The 17,063-nt window shown below is 41.0% G+C and overlaps 1 protein-coding gene across 3 annotated transcripts in view; it reads right to left on the bottom strand.

The window, feature by feature from the left end:
* Positions 1–11,229: 11,229 nt before the first annotated feature.
* Positions 11,230–17,063, bottom strand: part of ctnnd2a (catenin (cadherin-associated protein), delta 2a) — a 255,788-nt gene continuing 249,954 nt past the window's right edge. For 2 of the 3 annotated variants that reach the window (XM_026179361.1, XM_026179362.1), the window contains exons 23-25: positions 13,797–13,928; positions 13,264–13,340; positions 11,230–12,410 (exon numbers count right to left, since the gene is read on the bottom strand). In XM_026179361.1, the coding sequence (XP_026035146.1) occupies positions 11,988–12,410; positions 13,264–13,340; positions 13,797–13,928 (632 nt within the window). In that variant the 3' untranslated portion in view covers positions 11,230–11,987. The remainder of the gene's footprint in view (positions 12,411–13,263; positions 13,341–13,796; positions 13,929–17,063) is intronic. The other variant, XM_026179364.1, reaches the window with a different exon arrangement.

Raw genomic sequence — 17,063 nt, 5'->3', positions numbered from 1 at the left:
GGTATCTAACCAGATTCTTACTCTGGATGGCATTACCTTGGCCTCCAGTAACACTGTGAGGAACCTTGGAGTCATTTTTGACCAGGATATGTCCTTCAACGCACATATTAAACAAATATGTAAGACTGCGTTCTTCCATTTGCGCAACATCTCTAAAATTAGAAATATCCTGTCTCAGAGTGATGCTGAAAAACTAGTTCATGCATTTATTACTTCCAGGCTGGACTACTGTAATTCATTATTATCAGGATGTCCAAAAAACTCCCTGAAAAGCCTTCAGCTAATCCAAAATGCTGCAGCAAGAGTCCTGACAGGGACTAGAAAGAGAGAGCATATGTCTCCTGTTTTGGCTTCCCTTCATTGGCTTCCTGTTAAATCCAGAATTGAATTCAAAATCCTGCTCCTCACATACAAGGTCTTAAATAATCAGGCCCCATCATATCTTAATGACCTTGTAGTACCATATCACCCTATTAGAGCACTTCGCTCTCGCTCTGCAGGCCTACTTATTGTTCCTAGAGTATTTAAAAGTAGAATGGGAGGGAGAGCCTTCAGTTTTCAGGCTCCTCTTCTGTGGAACCAGCTTCCAGTTTGGATTCGGGAGAAAGACACTACTTTCAAGATTAGGCTTACAACTTTCCTTTTTGCTAAAGCATATAGTTAGGGCTGGACCAGGTGACCCTGAATCCTCCCTTAGTTATGCTGCAATAGACGTAGGCTGCCGGGGGATTCCCATGATGCATTGAGTTTTTCCTTTCCAGTCACCTTTCTCACTCACTATGTATTAATAGACCTCTCTGCATTGAATCATATCTGTTATTAACCTCTGTCTCTCTTCCACAGCATGTCTTTTATCCTGTCTTCCTTCTCTCACCCCAACCGGTCGCAGCAGATGGCCGCCCCTCCCTGAGCCTGGTTCTGCCGGAGGTTTCTTCCTGTTAAAAGGGAGTTTTTCCTTCCCACTGTCACCAAAGTGCTTGCTCATAGGGGGTCATATGATTGTTGGGTTTTTCTCTGTATCTATGAAGCGCCTTGAGGCGACTTTTGTTGTGATTTGGCGCTATATAAATAAAATTGAATTGAATTGAAATGGGAGGGAGGGTTGGACACGAATATGTCTGGATCTGTCTTTGGTGTTTCTTGTCTTGTCACTTCCTGTTTTATTTTGATAGTTATAGTGTCTTGCTTTAAATTTTACTTCCCCATATCCCCTGATTGCCCTTCTGTGTGGATATATAGTGCCATCTTTCCCCTTTGTCCTTGTCAGTGCTGTTTCCATGCCCCATATGTTTCTTGTAGTTGCATTTACTTTAATCTATAATTTGTGATTCCCTGCTAGGTGTCGTGTTTCACTTTAAATGTGTTGTATTTCATTTTAAATAAATAAATAAATGGCTCACCTTTTGTTAATTTTCTGTCTGTATCCCCCCGTCTGCATCTTGAATCCTCCACTTCACACTCCACACATTCGGCACAATTTGCAGACTGGGAAAATGTCATAATGTCAACACTTGGCAATACATTAGGAATGAAAAAAATTATATAAACCAATTAAATATTTTGTGGTATTGTATCTCTATAGTCCAAAGTAACCTCAAAAACTCTGGCCGCAGTTCATCTTTAGTGACTGTAGTCTGTCTGTCTGCTGTTTACCTCAGCTGGTCTCCATGTCTATTTACTCTGGAGTTGGTTGTAAAACCTTATGAAAGAAGTCTGATAGGAACTGATGAGTCAGCGAAACTCATTTCTGTCCAATGACAGCACTACCGAGGTGAGTTGCTCTAGGATATCCTGAAATTTTCTGTCGGAAAGCGCTGCTGTTATTGATGCTGTTAGCCTCTGTTAGCTGCTGTTAGCCGGCATTAGTGAAACTGCCTTTGATGTAGATCTAACATTGTTGGACACTTGAGTGAAATGTAAGCCTAACACTGGCCTAATGTAAATGAGGGAGAAAGGAAAGAGCAGAGGTGGAGAAGGACACATGAGAAGGAGATGATTGAAATGTTAAATTATAAATGGTTAACAATAATAGTTTCCAAATGAAAAGTACCATTTAAGGAATAGTATGTATGGTGTGGTCTCTAGCCACATACATAACACACGATTAAAAATGCAACGTCCATCCCACCCACTGTTGTATTCAAGATTCAAGTTTCAGATTTATGAGAACAATATTATGGAAGATGCAGTTACACACCAATCAATGCATATTTATGAGAACAACATTGATTTTCTGTTAAAAAATGACTTACTGTACCTTTTAAATTTTAACAAACTTTTAGATTTTCTGGTAGTTTTTTATTTTATTCTTATATGCAGCTATTACTCATGCACATTGATTTTCACACTCATAAAAACTGGTTTAGTTTTATAATAAATGAACAAGATTACCTACCAAGTAAAAAAAAATAGAGTGTAAAATGTATGTAAGCTGCATAGGAGTCTCAAGGCTTTTAAGTCTGATGAATGCAAAGAGTCACGGTGGTCTGTATTGAAGAGGAAGATGCAGGAATTTTAAATGTATACAGCATCGAATGAGCTTTTGTGGATTTGTTCATGAGGCAACCTTGTATATAATAAAGTTAAGAAAGAAACAAAGCGATGCCATTTAACACAGGCACATCAAAGGCACACACGCATATCAAATGTTTGACCTCTTCATTCACTCTGCACTGCATTTTCTTTACTGTGATGTCTAGTGTAGTTTATCCCCGGAGGTTTGACGTCACTACTGATGTTCCGAGGCTATCTTCAGCTATATTAATAAACACTGCTCAGCGTAAGTGCCCTGAGAAAAGACTTTTTTGGCAAGCATCAAATTGAAGCATCCTGCCTCTTCCCACAGGTGCAAATGAACCATGATAACACCCATGTCAAATGGGAGAGAACATCTTGCTGTGGGGAGGCTTCCTGACATTTCTTATTTCTGTTGCTTAGCTGGTAGATGCAGCAGAATTTACAACAGCAGGGAAAATGAAAAATGAGAGGTACATATCCTTGATTCAAATAAATAGGGATTTCAAAAAGTCCTCTAGAGCCCTGTTTGTCTGCGAAATCCTGTTTGGCTGCTTTTCTCCTCTTCTGGAGTGTACTTATCTGAGTCCTCTCTAATTTTACCTCCAAAATAACCAGCAACACTCCTTAACCCTCTTTCTCTTCACCACCACAGCAGCTTTTCAGCCTTGTTGCCATAAAAAAGACTCAGTATTTGCTGCTAAGCACTGAATGCAAACCCAGCAGTTAATCAGTGTGTGGATTGTTATAATGGATTTAGACTTCTACAGTGAGTCTTTGTAGAGCCAGCATTCCTGATTGTGCACGAGTCCTTATATTGAGGCTATACTGATTATTCCTTATATTGAGAAAATAATAAGAAGAAAGTAAAACTCAACTTAAATTATGACAGCAACCATGCAAATGTGGCTTCATCACTTCTTTGGTTCCTATTGCTCCAAATCCCATGTGTGTGGTGTGCGGGGAGAAGCAAGCAATGAGGTTATGAAGCCTTCAAAGTTACTTGTGCATTTGGAGACTAGACATCCTGCTCTGAAGCACATGTTGGTAGACTATTTTGAAAGACAAGACAGTCAGAGTCAGGTGCTAAAGTTTGAAACTTCAGTTAACATCACTGCTTTAAAGGTGTCGTATGTGGCGGCTAATTGTATCGCCGAGCCTTTTGACAGTGGGGAGCAGCTGCAGAGGACATTTGTTTTCGGTGAAGCAGCAGCTAGCAAAGTTGGGCACGTTCCTCTCGGAGAACACAGTTCAGAGGCGGCGAGATGAGATAGCAGAAGATGTTGAAAGCCAGCTGTTTGACAGACTCGCTGCATCCCTGTGGTGGATGAGTCTACAGACGTGGAAAACAAAGTGATTTTATTAGTTTATGTTAGTTACATCAATCAAAATGACTTGCGGGAGGACTCGCTGTGTGCTTTAACTCTGCCAAGAAAATCAACAGGAGAGAAAATCTTAAAGGCCTTGGGTAAATGCATGACTGGTAAAATCAGCTGGGACAGCTGTGTATGTGTGGGCACTGATGGTGCTGTAGCAACGACACTGTCTGGCTTCATCACTCGTGTGAAACAGGTTGCACTGAAATGCGGGTCTATTCATTGTTGCATTCCTTGTGAAGTCTTGGCATGTATGAGACTGTCACTGGAGCCCAACCAGGTGAGTGATGTCATTCAAATATTAAATTTAGTCAAAACACGTGAACCGAACACACGTTTGTCTGACGATTTTGCGACAGCATGGATTGACAATGACAGCCACCAGAACAAGGCTCTTTAACAGACTGGATATTAAAAACACACTGGGCCTGTCACTGACAAACATGGTTTGCATTGATTTTCATGTGGGTTATATACTAGTTAAGGTTGAATTTTGCTTTAACTAAGATATAGTTTAACATATCTGGTCTGTGGCACTCTTCCCCCTCACTCTCCCCCTTCCGGCAGCTACAGTCCAGTCCATGGAGTCAAAAGGTTTGTAAACCATGCTTCAGTTCAATGCTGATGAATAGGATTGACTGTATTTTATCCTTTAAAAATTTAGCTCTTGAATAATTTCAGATTCACTTCTCACCATTCAGTTTCAGTTCTACAATTCAATTTCAGTTCCAAAATTCAGTTTTTTGGCACTTACATCCGGTTCCGGTTCAAGCGCCGATTAATAGAACTACGTTTTACTAGCGGACCGAAAGTGTTACTGACGGGAATCTAGAAGTTAGCTAAAGAGTTGGGATGCTGTGTAAGACATAAATAAAGCTAAAATACAAAGGTTTGGACACCGTTTTGCATGTTTCCCTACTGTAGGGGTCTCTGCAAGCATACAGGGCTCTGAGAGGGTGCAAGATGACAAGTATGGAATTCTACTAGAACCAGTCGATCATATTTGTTTGTCAAAGCTGAATCCAAGACAAACTACGCTAAATTAGCGTTTTTAGCTAACAGCTACAATAAGCATAAAAGTTACTGTACGGCTATCATTTGTTAACATGACGCTTGTTCTTATACATGTAATACATTTATTACCAACCTGAGAGTTTATCCGCTGGTCATTCGACATGACAAATGACTTCTGAAGTCTTAATTCAGCTCAAGACGCTGTAGATTCCAGTCAGTAACACTTTCGGTCCGCTAGTAAAACGTAGTTCTATTAATCTGCGCTCGACTACTCTTGAACCGGAACCGGATGTAAGTCCCAAAAAGATGAATTTTGGAACTGAAACTGAATGGTGAGAAGTGAAACTGAAATTATTCAAGAGCTAATTTTTTAAAGGATAAAATACAGTTTCAAAGCAAATGAATTCATTTTCAAAATATAAAATTCAATTTCAATTTAGTGATGATCATTTTCAAACCAATAAATTGAATTTAAAATTAGGCTAATTCATATTCAGTTTGTAAAAGCATTTATTCAAGTTACAATTCAGATTCAATCCGAGCAATTCAAATTCGAATTTAACTTATTCAAATTCAGTTTCTGATGGCACAGATTTCTGCCCATAGAAAAGCTAGTGCTGATCCAGTTTTGCTATATAAGCTATGAAAATATGTTCAAAATAACAATCTTTGATTCTGCTTTTGGTGAAAATGGTTACTTGTAAAAACATTCTCTGTGTCTCCAGTTCACTTTAAGTCTACAGAGCTTTACAGATAGCCTTCCATACAGTCTGTGGAAAGTAGCAGATATAAAGTTACGTCACTCCAAAATGAATGTTCCCTTTTGAACAGTAGATTTAACCGCTGTTTAATCTGCTGTATTAACATGTTTCCGGGTATTTTACTCTTCTTCTATTTGGATTCAGTGGTGTGGTCGTTGTATTCAGTTGGCATGCCAGAAGGTGTCAGGATATATATAAACCACAGAACCATTTTACCTTGTGACATGTTCATACCTTTAAAAAAAAGCTGAGCACTTATCGCATGTGAACTTTAGTTCTGAGCTGTCCTTGTTTGAGCTGCAGGTGTTGCAGACACATTTGACAGATTGCTCAGTGGAACAGAGTTATTTTCAAACATATTTCTTATATTTCACAGGTCTGAAGTTTTCAAGTTTTTCAACACCTGCAGGTGCTGCAACGACTCACATTGTTGTCCATTATTTCATGTCCAATGTCGACTGGTAGGACCTTGTGCTTCTTTCAAGTTCCACCCCTGCTTATCCGTCCTTTACGGATGAGAACGGTGATTTCTCAAGGTTTATCCTTGGCACACAGTGGCACTGTGTACCCACACTTCTCCTTAAACACAAATTGATTTCACACTTAAATCTTCACGGTATAAATCGCAGACCCTCCACCTGCTCCCCACTATAACTGTCTCCTTCTCTTTTTCCTTACATCTCATTTAACCTGCTCTCCTCCACCAAATCTTCCATTACATCCTCCCTGGCTCATGTGTAGACACACACCTGTGATCCTGAGGGGTGTCATGACCGAATGACCAGGGATGCTATAAGGAAGGAAATATAAGGAAAGAATGCTAAGAGACGATGAGTGAAACAGTGAAGGCCGGAGGCATCTGCTGGGTGTTACAGGGCAGTTTCTAGAAAGGCTGTGCGTAGGAAAATTGAGGAGCTATTTTCATGCCACATTAAGTTACACCAGCCTTCCACTACAGGACTTTGCTCAGACAGAGGAGGCTTGCCTCTATTGTGAAGGCTAATAATCAGCGCAATGGAGTTATTACCCAGCACTACATTTCACAGGCCTAACCTAGACAGCATCAAAGAAGGGGAAGAGAGGGAACGTGGGAGGAGGACTAGACATGAATTCCAATGGATTGTAACAAACGCTGCTACCTCCAGCCCAGCCCAGCCTCATTCATTTTATATGCTTCAAGTTCAGCTCAATACAAATTGATATCTGGGTGAATGGGATGAAAGTACTAGGGGTAATGCAAAAATGGCAAAACACAAAACGGGAATTTAATTCCATTACTGCATCTTTGATGTCTGTCCAGTGTCAACAGTGTAACAACAGAGGCTGGTGCTTGTAGGAGCCCCTGCATCTTCATACATCTTTCCATTATTAACACCACTCTAAGCACATTCCACTGCTGTCAGTCTGGGGCAACATCACAGTGAAATATTAAGCCCCCTGCCGTGCCTATCACTGCTCCGCTGTGTAAGTACATTAACTGTACAGCATTTGAAAGGGTCATTATCAGCCAAAGAGTGAAAAGGACTGACATGCAAAGCATTATCATACATGTTCCCACGCAGCAGTCAGTCAAGTTCCCAGTGAATATGTTTGTGTGAGCAGATGATGGTATCAAGATTTTAACAGTGTTGTTTGTCAGGGCCAACAGTAGCAAATGAATTTGAATTTATTGACTTTTTGAATTTATTGTGTTTTGTCGCTGTTGTCTGTGGACCTCTTCCTAAAATACCATAAATTTATTATGTCACTAAAAGATAAATGAAATACCTCCGAATTAATTTGCACCAACTCGGTAATGTTCGCTCCTGATGTACAGAAGTGGAAATATGCTAATGTTGGTGCTTTGTAAATTAAATTAATACTGAGTTTGTGGCATGCAATGTCACAATCTCAATGTGCACTCTTACTATTTTTCTCTCAGATTCATTTAAAATTATAACCTTAAAAACACGTCAGTACCATTTACTATTCAACAAAAAGAATTGTAGCAAAACTTACCATTAATGTCATACTGTTGCTTTATATTCAGAATTTGCGCTATACTGGCAACATAATTACATTTTAAGACCCCTATCAAACTTAAATATTGTCTACAAACCATTTGTAAATAGATTACGAATTAAGCAATATAGTGACTCGAGCTATCAGGCTCACATAGAGTAAAATACACCATTAAATACCAATAAAGCCTAATTTCAGTTTATTGATATATTTTCTTTATATTTGGCTGTTGTTGGTCTATTTATCAGGCTAAGAGAATCCCACAGTGAAGCAAGTCAGTATGCGCTGAGAAATAATGGCCATTTCAGTGCAAGAAAATATTAATTAAAAAAATCTAATTAAATTGTAAAGCCGTGGGAGGCTTGCAGTGCTTGTTACTTTTCATGAGTTTTTTTTGCCTCTCACAAACTTAGCACAACCTGGTGTGTTTCCCTTTGTCTTAAGGTGAGATAAACTGATATATTCCTATTCCTCTGAAATAAATCTCTCCTTTTTGTCAGAGTTTCAACATTGCTGTGAAACATTGCTCACAGATTTTGGTCCACGTTGACATGATGACGTGAATCTCCCATTCCACCACATCTCAAAGGTGCTCTGTTGGATTGAGATCTGGTGACTGTGGAGGCTATTTGAGTACAATGAAGTCATTATCATGCTCAAGAAACTAGTTTGAGATTATTTGAGCGTTGTGACATGTTGTCCTGCTAAAAGTGCAACCAGACAATGAGTCCACTGTGGTCATCATGGGATCGACACGGTAAGCAGCAATACTCAGAGAGGCTATGGTGCGTAAACAATGCTCAGTTGGTACTAAGTGTTCCCATGACTTTACCACCACCAGCAGCTTCGACTGCTGATACAAGGCAGGATGGATGCTTTCATGGTGCCGCAGCAGACTCAGACCAGGGAATGTTTGTGTGACTTGTACCTTTAGTGTCCGTTTCTCAACGCTACAACCCACCTGGCTCAATGTTCAGTACATTGTGTACTCATGTTGTAATGAGTGATTATTGTTGTTACTGTTGCCTTCCAACCAGCTTGAAGCAGTAGGACCTCTTCCATCAGCATCAGCACTTTTGTCCAGAGAACTGCCGCTCACTTGATATTTTCTCTCTCTTTTTTGGAGCCATTCTCTGTAACTCTAGAGATGGTTGTGCAGGAAAATCCCAGCAGACCAGCAGTTTGTGAAACACTCAGACTAGGCTGTCTGGCACCAGCATTCAGGCCATATTCAATGTCGCTTTAATCGCCTTTCCACTCCATTCTGATGTGCAGTTTTAACTTCAGCAGGTCATCTCGACTGTGTCTACATGCCTGAATGCACTGAGTTGCTGGCATGTGATTGGCCGATTAGATATATGCGTTAGAGAGCATTTGAACAGACGTACCTAACGAAGAGCCGGGTGAGTGTTTATCACTTATAGTACAATACACTGCAAATACACAGGAACAATAACTTTGTTAAAGTGAATAGTAGAAGTTTTGCTTTGATGTTATTTGTGCATTAGAGCTATTAAAAGCAAATATTGGATAGTCAAATCCAAATAGACATTTAAAATGCCCACAGTGGTAAATATATACATAGAATTACAGTTTTAATAATAAACAGATATTAATGTTACTGTACATTTTCCCCTTGCCAATTTATATATTTACAGTATTTAAAATCTCCAAAAAGGTATTTGTTCTGTAATAATCATCCCATCTCACTTGACTTAATATGTAATGAATTTAAGTACTTGCTGTTTATATTTATTTATTTTATGAGAGCAGATTTTAATGGCTGCCTCAGATACCACAGAAGGAACACAGGAAGGAAGATATTCCTACATTCTGCTATTACATCTTCAAAGGCACCTGAAGCCCTTTTGAACAAAATACAGACTGAAGAAAATCACACAAGAATGTGAATTAAACAAAAACACATCAAAGTGTGTCAGCTTAACCCACACATGCACCACATGAGCACTTTTGCCTTGTGAGAAAAATATATCTAATGCACATTTCTGTGAAAAGAAAAAAAAAATCATCAAGAGGATCGGAGACCGTGTTGTTTGATTGCAAAGAGTCTTTATTTTTTCCTTGTGTTCAAGTACGGTCCTCTCTCAGCAGGGTCATCTAAGAAGCATGGACACACAACACACAACTCGCACCAGAGCCTGAGCATCTTCAGGTGGGATTTCTCTTTTTGTCTCGACTGGGGTGGGGGGGTCCCGATCAGCAGTTTCCATGTTTAGGTCAAGTGAACAAGAGTCCTGTTGTACACCACATAATTGTTTTCTCTGCGAACATTTGTTGCATTTAGTGACACTGACATCAGCACATAAAAATTATATATATATTTATATATATATATTTATATTCATATTCATATATTTATAGATTTGTCATTCTATATCAACAATTCCTTCTAGTGATTTTTTCCTTGGTTTTTCATGTTGTAAAACTGGACAAACTGTCGGTAGGAATGCCTTGTTTGGACATTGATTTGTACAGGAACGCTCAGACACATACACGCAACAGAGGCATACGCACACTACTACACACATGCATGCATAGATACGCTCGCTCAAGTTTACGTGTACACACAGGCCACACATTCTGTCACATACATGCACATGTACACAAACACACGCGTGCGCACACACGTCAACCCCCCCGCCCACACACACATCTGCATACACACCCACATGTGCTCAGCCAACACGGAGAGGCAGGTCTGTACATCTACGGGAGAGAGACATTACCCATGATTCCCAGCAATAAGTACAGCTTCACCTGATCAAAAACACAAGAAAATAAAAGTTACAAACAGCAGAGTGAGTCGGCCAGTCTACGTCGTCTGTAAACGTCGACAAAAATTTCCTTTTAAAGTCCTCTTGGACTGGTCCACTGTGTGTCAAAGTTTGGCACAAGACCTTTCTCTCTCGTCTTCCTTTGTCTCTACTGTACACTGAGATGTACAATACTGGCGGCTTTCACTGATGTGAAAAAAAAAACTTGAAACAGTTTGGGTTTTTTTTATGCAGAGGTGATGATGACAAACCACTAAAAGTTGACATTGTCAAACATGTCAGATTCCCCAAAGTGAAAAGACAAACCTTTCCAAAGACAGAGAGTGTGCTTTAAACATACACATATAATCTTTAGGCAGTGAAAAAGCACTTTAGTTGACGGGGACTCTGGAACAATGCTGCTCTGCCAAACTGATGCTTTGGCAGCTTTGAACTGCTCTTTACTGTGTCCATGACAAAATTCACTCGACGGAGAGAGAAAAACACAAATATCGCAGTGCTTCCTCTCTTCCTGGGAAAGGAAAGGGGGGCCAAAACAAAAGTGTCTGCTGACACCCATCCTGATGATGTCTGTCAGGTCTGATTCTCGTGTTCACATTTCGCTTATTTTTTGTTGCTTTTGATGTTTCAGTCAGCAGTCAGTCATGGAAAATAAATTATGTTTGTATAAGTGGCCCATCAAAAACGTGTAATATACACACTATATCACCTTTTACTGTACACAGAAAATAAAAAGTTTCTTTTTGTTTTGCTGAAAGTGAAAATTTAGAAAAGTACAAATAAAAAAGATGTAAAAGAATGACGACAAAAAAAGAAGTCTCTTGAAGATGACATTCCTTGAACGCAAATTCAGAAGCCTCTGGAGGCGGCAAGGCCATTGCAACAAAAAAGGGGGATAAAAGCAGTGCTACGTTTGTCACTTGGGTGAAATGGTAAACATCCACTTCTTGCTTGTTGCCTGATGTGCTTTCATCTTTTTCTGTGCTTTTATTCTTCCTGACCTCTTCAAGAACCCTCATGCCATCTTTGTCTCTCATCTCCTCCTTAGGTCAGACAGCTCTTTGCTCCTACAGAGTAAGAACGCTCCCTCAACTGCTGCTTATTTCTTTATCCTAGCGCCCTCTTCTTCTCTCTTGACATCTGCATACTCTATCCGCCTGGTCATTTTCTCTCTTTTTATATTCTGTTTCCTACTCTTAGTTCAAACTGTCAAACACACTTTGTCATATCTACTTCCACTAGCTCCACTCACTGGTGAAATGGAGCTGACTTTAAAGAAATAAACTGGTCTGGAAAAAAAAGTTCACATGCACATGCAGTCTCTCTTTGTTGCTCGACCTGACTTTACTTCCTATCCCCATCCAGCTCTGCTATCCCACTTATTTTAGAGAACATAAATTTCCTGCCACTGGCTACAAGATCGCTTTCAAAATACCACGTATAATCACTGCTGATGTCTTGCAAAAATAATCCCTTTCGCACAAGCACACACAGACTCTTTCTTGCCCCCCAACACTGTAGTCTAACTAGACCCAGGAGTCAGGTGAGGCCGGATAGTGGCTGGTCTCGTAGTTTAGTTCGCTGTATGGCCGAGAGGCCGAGTAGAAGTCTACGTAGTTGCCGGTTGATTTGAGGCCCAGATGCATGCGCAGATCTTCCCGCGGGTCCCTGGGTGGTCCGGTGGAGATTGGAGGTTGCTGGGGTGGGGCCTGAGGCTGGGCCTGAGCCTGGATCGGTGGCTGTGGCTGGGGTGGCGGAGGTGGCGGTGGTCCTTGGTCCTCGTAGTAGGCCTCGTCAAAGCTCCGGCTCTGGCTGTGAGGTGGAGGCTGCGGTGGCTGAGGCTGGGGGAAGGAGGGAGGGGGAGGGTAGGGGTCGTAGTCTTTTAGCACGGCTGCTGACGGACTGTCCAGCTGGGGCTGAGGGGGCACGACGCAGGGCTGGGCTGGACCCTGGCGGGGAGTGGTTGAAGTGAAAGAGTGGTAGGTGGGGGGGTGAGGTGCAGCAAGGAAAAGAATGGAGAGTCAAAGACATGTGGGTAACGGGAGGAAAGGTGGGAGTGGAAGAAAAGGGGAGAGAGATAAAGAGGGAGCGATGGAAAGGAGAGTGACAGGTAAGAGTGAACACAAGGGACAAAAGGTTTTGAAAGGCAGGCTGTATGGGTAAAGAGCTCAGAAAGGAATCAGTGGGGAAGGGGCTCATGCTGTGAATTCTCTATTACATGCAGGCGTCGAAGGCGGCAATGCATCTCTAACACTATAACACTATAACTCGCACAGGCCAGTTGTGTGCGTGTGTCTGTGTGTGTGAGCGCACGCGTGTGCAGCCGCGTGAGGAAAACGTGTTTACATGTTTAACTGCCAGTGTTAAAAGTTCGTACCCGTACAAATGAACTTATACTTTAATTAGAAACTTATAAGTGATGAAGAAATCAGGCCAAAATTTCAAAGTCAATGGCTCTGATGCCTTTTATTTCCCTTCCCTCGGTACCAGCAGAGTCATTTACCAAGAGCAAATAATTAGTGCAATCAACTGAGGTAATGACTTTAATTGCCAGTCGGGTGTGGTTTCAGGTTGCAGTCGTTTGATACTGCTTGAGCTGAGGGTGTGCCTCCATCGCACACTCTGCCAGCACATCTCTTATCACACTGGGACACCTTTTGTGTGCATATATTTGTGCGTTTTCTATCCTGCTGCTATCTCTGTTAAAAAACCCCTGAAATGCATGCACTGCTAAAACGCTGTGGTGGTGTATTGCTACATATGCATACAGAAAAGTGGATTCACAGAGCAGCATTAACTCACCTGGTTTTGCTTGATATCATCGCTGGCAGTCAGGTAAGAGTTTCGGAACAGTGTAGATGTCCCACAGGAAATTTGAACTTGATGGATAAAATAAAAATAAAAATTATACCACTTTTTCAATTAATGACAAAAATAGCTACTAATAATACCTATCAGATATCTGACAATAACTTATGAGAGTTTCAAAGCTTCTTAGTGTGCTACTTGTCACATAAAGAATTTATCATAAGAGAAAGAGATGGAAAAAATAGAAAACATTAAAAAATAGAAAATAAATAAATAGACATAAAGGGAGCGTGGAAGCTAATAGAGTGAAGAGATAACAAGAAGGCACGGGAAGAAAGAAACTGGAAAGGAAGACAGGAGAAGATTGAGAAGAATCAAAGTGTGTGAGAAGAGAAATGGTGTGAAGCTGAAAAAAGGCAGATAAGTGAAAGAGGAAATAGGGAATGAATATAGAGGAGAAGGAAAGATAAAGAGGGGGATAAAATAGAATCATTTAATTCATCTCCATCACACACACATACACACACCTGCCATGCCGTCTTTCCGGGATGTGTGCTCTCCTTTGTTGCTATGGAAACCGGCGTTGGTTGCCGTGGAATCGTAGTCCATCTTGCGTTCCTTCAGACTCATCATCTCTCTGGGGGAGGCTGGGGCGCTCGCTACACACACACACACACACACACACACACACACACACACGCACACACAAAATAATGAGCAATAAACCCAGAACAGCATGAGCCTTCACACTCTGCGTGCTTACACTGGTGTGTCTGTGCGTCTTGGTCTTTTTCAAGGTGCACAGTCATTATTCATCATTTAACTTGTCAGCAGAAAGGGTCACCTCCAGCATGTTAGACGACTTCTGGGAATTCTCACACACAGACGCACACAAACATACACATGGACGCTTTGGACAGTTTACTTAATAGTTTTATGTCTTTTCTTCTCTTCTTTATGTGTTTAAAGTTCATGTTAAATATCCAGCTATCTAACAAGCCAACAAGTCAGATCAACTTTGCTTGTAGTGCATTACAAAAGTGACCATTGATCATTACACCCTCGCACAAACAGGTCTTGTATTTCTTTAATTTTCTTGGTGCCTCAACTTAAACAATCTCCATGACTGGCTGCAAAATCTTGCACATAACAACAAAATAAATGGAGGTGCTAGTACCATCGAATGCATGCACAAGTCCATGCCATGCTAAAAGCATTACATTTAAAAGACAGCAGTGATTAATCTGACTGATCAAAGATTGCCAAATCATAGTTATATACTGCAGTGCAGTTTTCAGCAGTTTTAATGAGATTAAGTACATGTTTACTGACAGCACTCACCGTGTTCCCTGTATGCTTTTAAACATTTTAATCGCATTTTAAACGGGATGTTATTTAACCCGATTAAATGGACACTGTTCTAACAGTTTTTCATGCAAAACATAACAACAGTTAAATTGTTATTGCCTTTTTGTGCTTGTGTACTAAGTAGTATTAATGAACTCAATTGCAGCAGTGTTAAAATACTGAAACTAAATGGAGGAGTTTAGCTGCTAGTTTATTGGTTATCGTGACAACAAAGACATTTATGAGTGGCCTCATGCCAATATGCAGTCCTATTTGTGTGTTTTCCAACTCTGCTGCACTGCTAACTTCACAGTAGAGCTATGCTTTCTTTGGAGATACTATCAAGTTTCAAACCTATTTAGGATCTCCACACCTCCACACATAATGTTTCTGTTTGTGACTGTGTGGATTTGGACAATTATGCATGTGTACATATCTGTCCAAAGACATGCAGTTTGTGGGGATAGGTTAATTGGCCATAGGTGTAAATGTGGGAGTGAATGTGAGCGTGAATGGTTGTCTGTCTCTGTGTTGGCCCTGCGACAGACTGGCGACCTGTCCAGGGTGTACCCCGCTTCTCGCCCTATGACAGCTGGGATAGGCTCCAGCGCCGCCGCGATCCTGAAAAGGATAAGCGGAAGCAAATGGATGGATGGATGGATGCATGCATGCGTGCAGGCGATGACAAACATGGCCCTCATATTGTAGAAATACTGATAATGTCCCAATTTTCTTTTTTAAACACACACATGCAAACTTTTAGCCCATCGCAAGGTAATCCCGTTATAGCATACTTTAAGTGCTTACTCACCACCTCCTATCATAACACTGGACTGCCATAATCCTGCCCACCTGTTTCAGATTGCTTATATAAAGATTCTTATAACTAACTCAATGTTTACATACCAACCCAGTATCACGGCAAAGCGTGTAATAGACACGCCGCTCCACTCTGTTCATTTCACGCTTTGCTGGGATACTGGGTTGTACACACATACAGTATACTCCAGGAAATGTGAGTACATTCTAAAAATAAGCTTTTTTGACATGCTCACACTAGTTTTGACATTTATTTAATATCTGTTACACATGCAAATATGCAGCACACACAGACACACACACACACATGTGGAAGTCACCATTCTCAGTCCAATGAGCCATCGGGTAGAAACGCTTTTCATGCTTCTGAATAAAAAGAAAAGCAGATGTAGCCTACTCCAAAAATTAGTGCATAATTGTCTTTGTTCTCTTTGGTTGTTCTATACCACGATTAAAGGTTAGAGAAGAGCAACCTAGGGATGAAAACACTTGTGAATATTACTAGCAAATGAAATAAAGGCTTTTAAAGTGATTTTTGGAGAGCCATTGAATTAAAATTCATCTATTTGAATACTAAAGGATGCCCGTTTTTCATCTCGGCTGTTCAATGTTTGACATAAAAAGCAAAGGCGCATTGTACCCTCTTATCTATTCCCCAGCCTTTTCTGCATTTTGACAAGACATTGTATTACACACGTACACGCGCAAGCACAGAAACGGCTGTGAAGAAGGCACATAAACATAATCACTTTGGCTGTGGTGAGCCACGTTTTTATAATGTTTTAACACATTTCATTTTTAATTTTATCATCCAATACCTCTGTAGCAGATTCCATTAAAGTAGCAGCTCAAACCTTTTACAGAAACCTCCAGAGACAGTGCCATCGCTGCTGGTTACCTAGGGGACCTGGCTTGTAAATGCTCGATATGACAGCCCGGGAGACAAATTCTATCAGTGCAGAACACAGCAGGACCCTGTGGGGGCCATGACACATGCAAAGGTCTCTCTCTCCTTCTCTTGCAGCCTCTAACCTCCCCTTCTCTTTCATAGTCGTACTACTCTCTTCTCACATCAACTCTTTCACTCCTCTTCTCCCAGCGTACTTGCATACCATCATTACTCCTTCTGCTTTGATCCATCTCTAAGGAGTCGGACTGCAGTCTGGAGTGTATGCAGAGGAGAGATATAGGAGCATGTGGGTGTGTGTTAGTGTGTGTCTCTGTGTTTGAGAGCACACTGAGGTGGCCTGTAAAGAGTGAGAGATCAGAGGGAGAGGTGAGAAGAAAGCAGGATTACGGCAAAGAGGAGGAGGAGAGTGAAACGGGTGAATGAGAAGGGGTGGACAAGCTCAAAGGCAAAGGGGGAGGCATTGTGTGTAGACAGAGGAGGAGCAGAAGAGAAAGATGGGAGTCATGGCTCAATTTACCCCTGCTGATCCACTGTACAACAGACATCCACAAATTTCTCTATGCACTATAATCTCAAAACTTCTTATTTTCAATGTCGCTGGCTAAAGTCAAATCCCCAGCCTTCTCCACTTCCTCCTCCCTGCATTAACCATCCCTCAATCCCTAATTCTTCTTGCCTTCTTGCTTTTTCTCTCTCTATCTCCCTCCGTGTTTATCTC

This window comes from Astatotilapia calliptera, chromosome 9 (assembly GCF_900246225.1).
Source record: "Astatotilapia calliptera chromosome 9, fAstCal1.2, whole genome shotgun sequence".
In the NCBI taxonomy this organism is placed as follows: Eukaryota; Metazoa; Chordata; class Actinopteri; order Cichliformes; family Cichlidae; genus Astatotilapia; species Astatotilapia calliptera.
The sequence above is the reverse complement of the archived record's forward strand: the minus strand, read 5'-3'. Positions and strand labels throughout refer to the sequence as shown.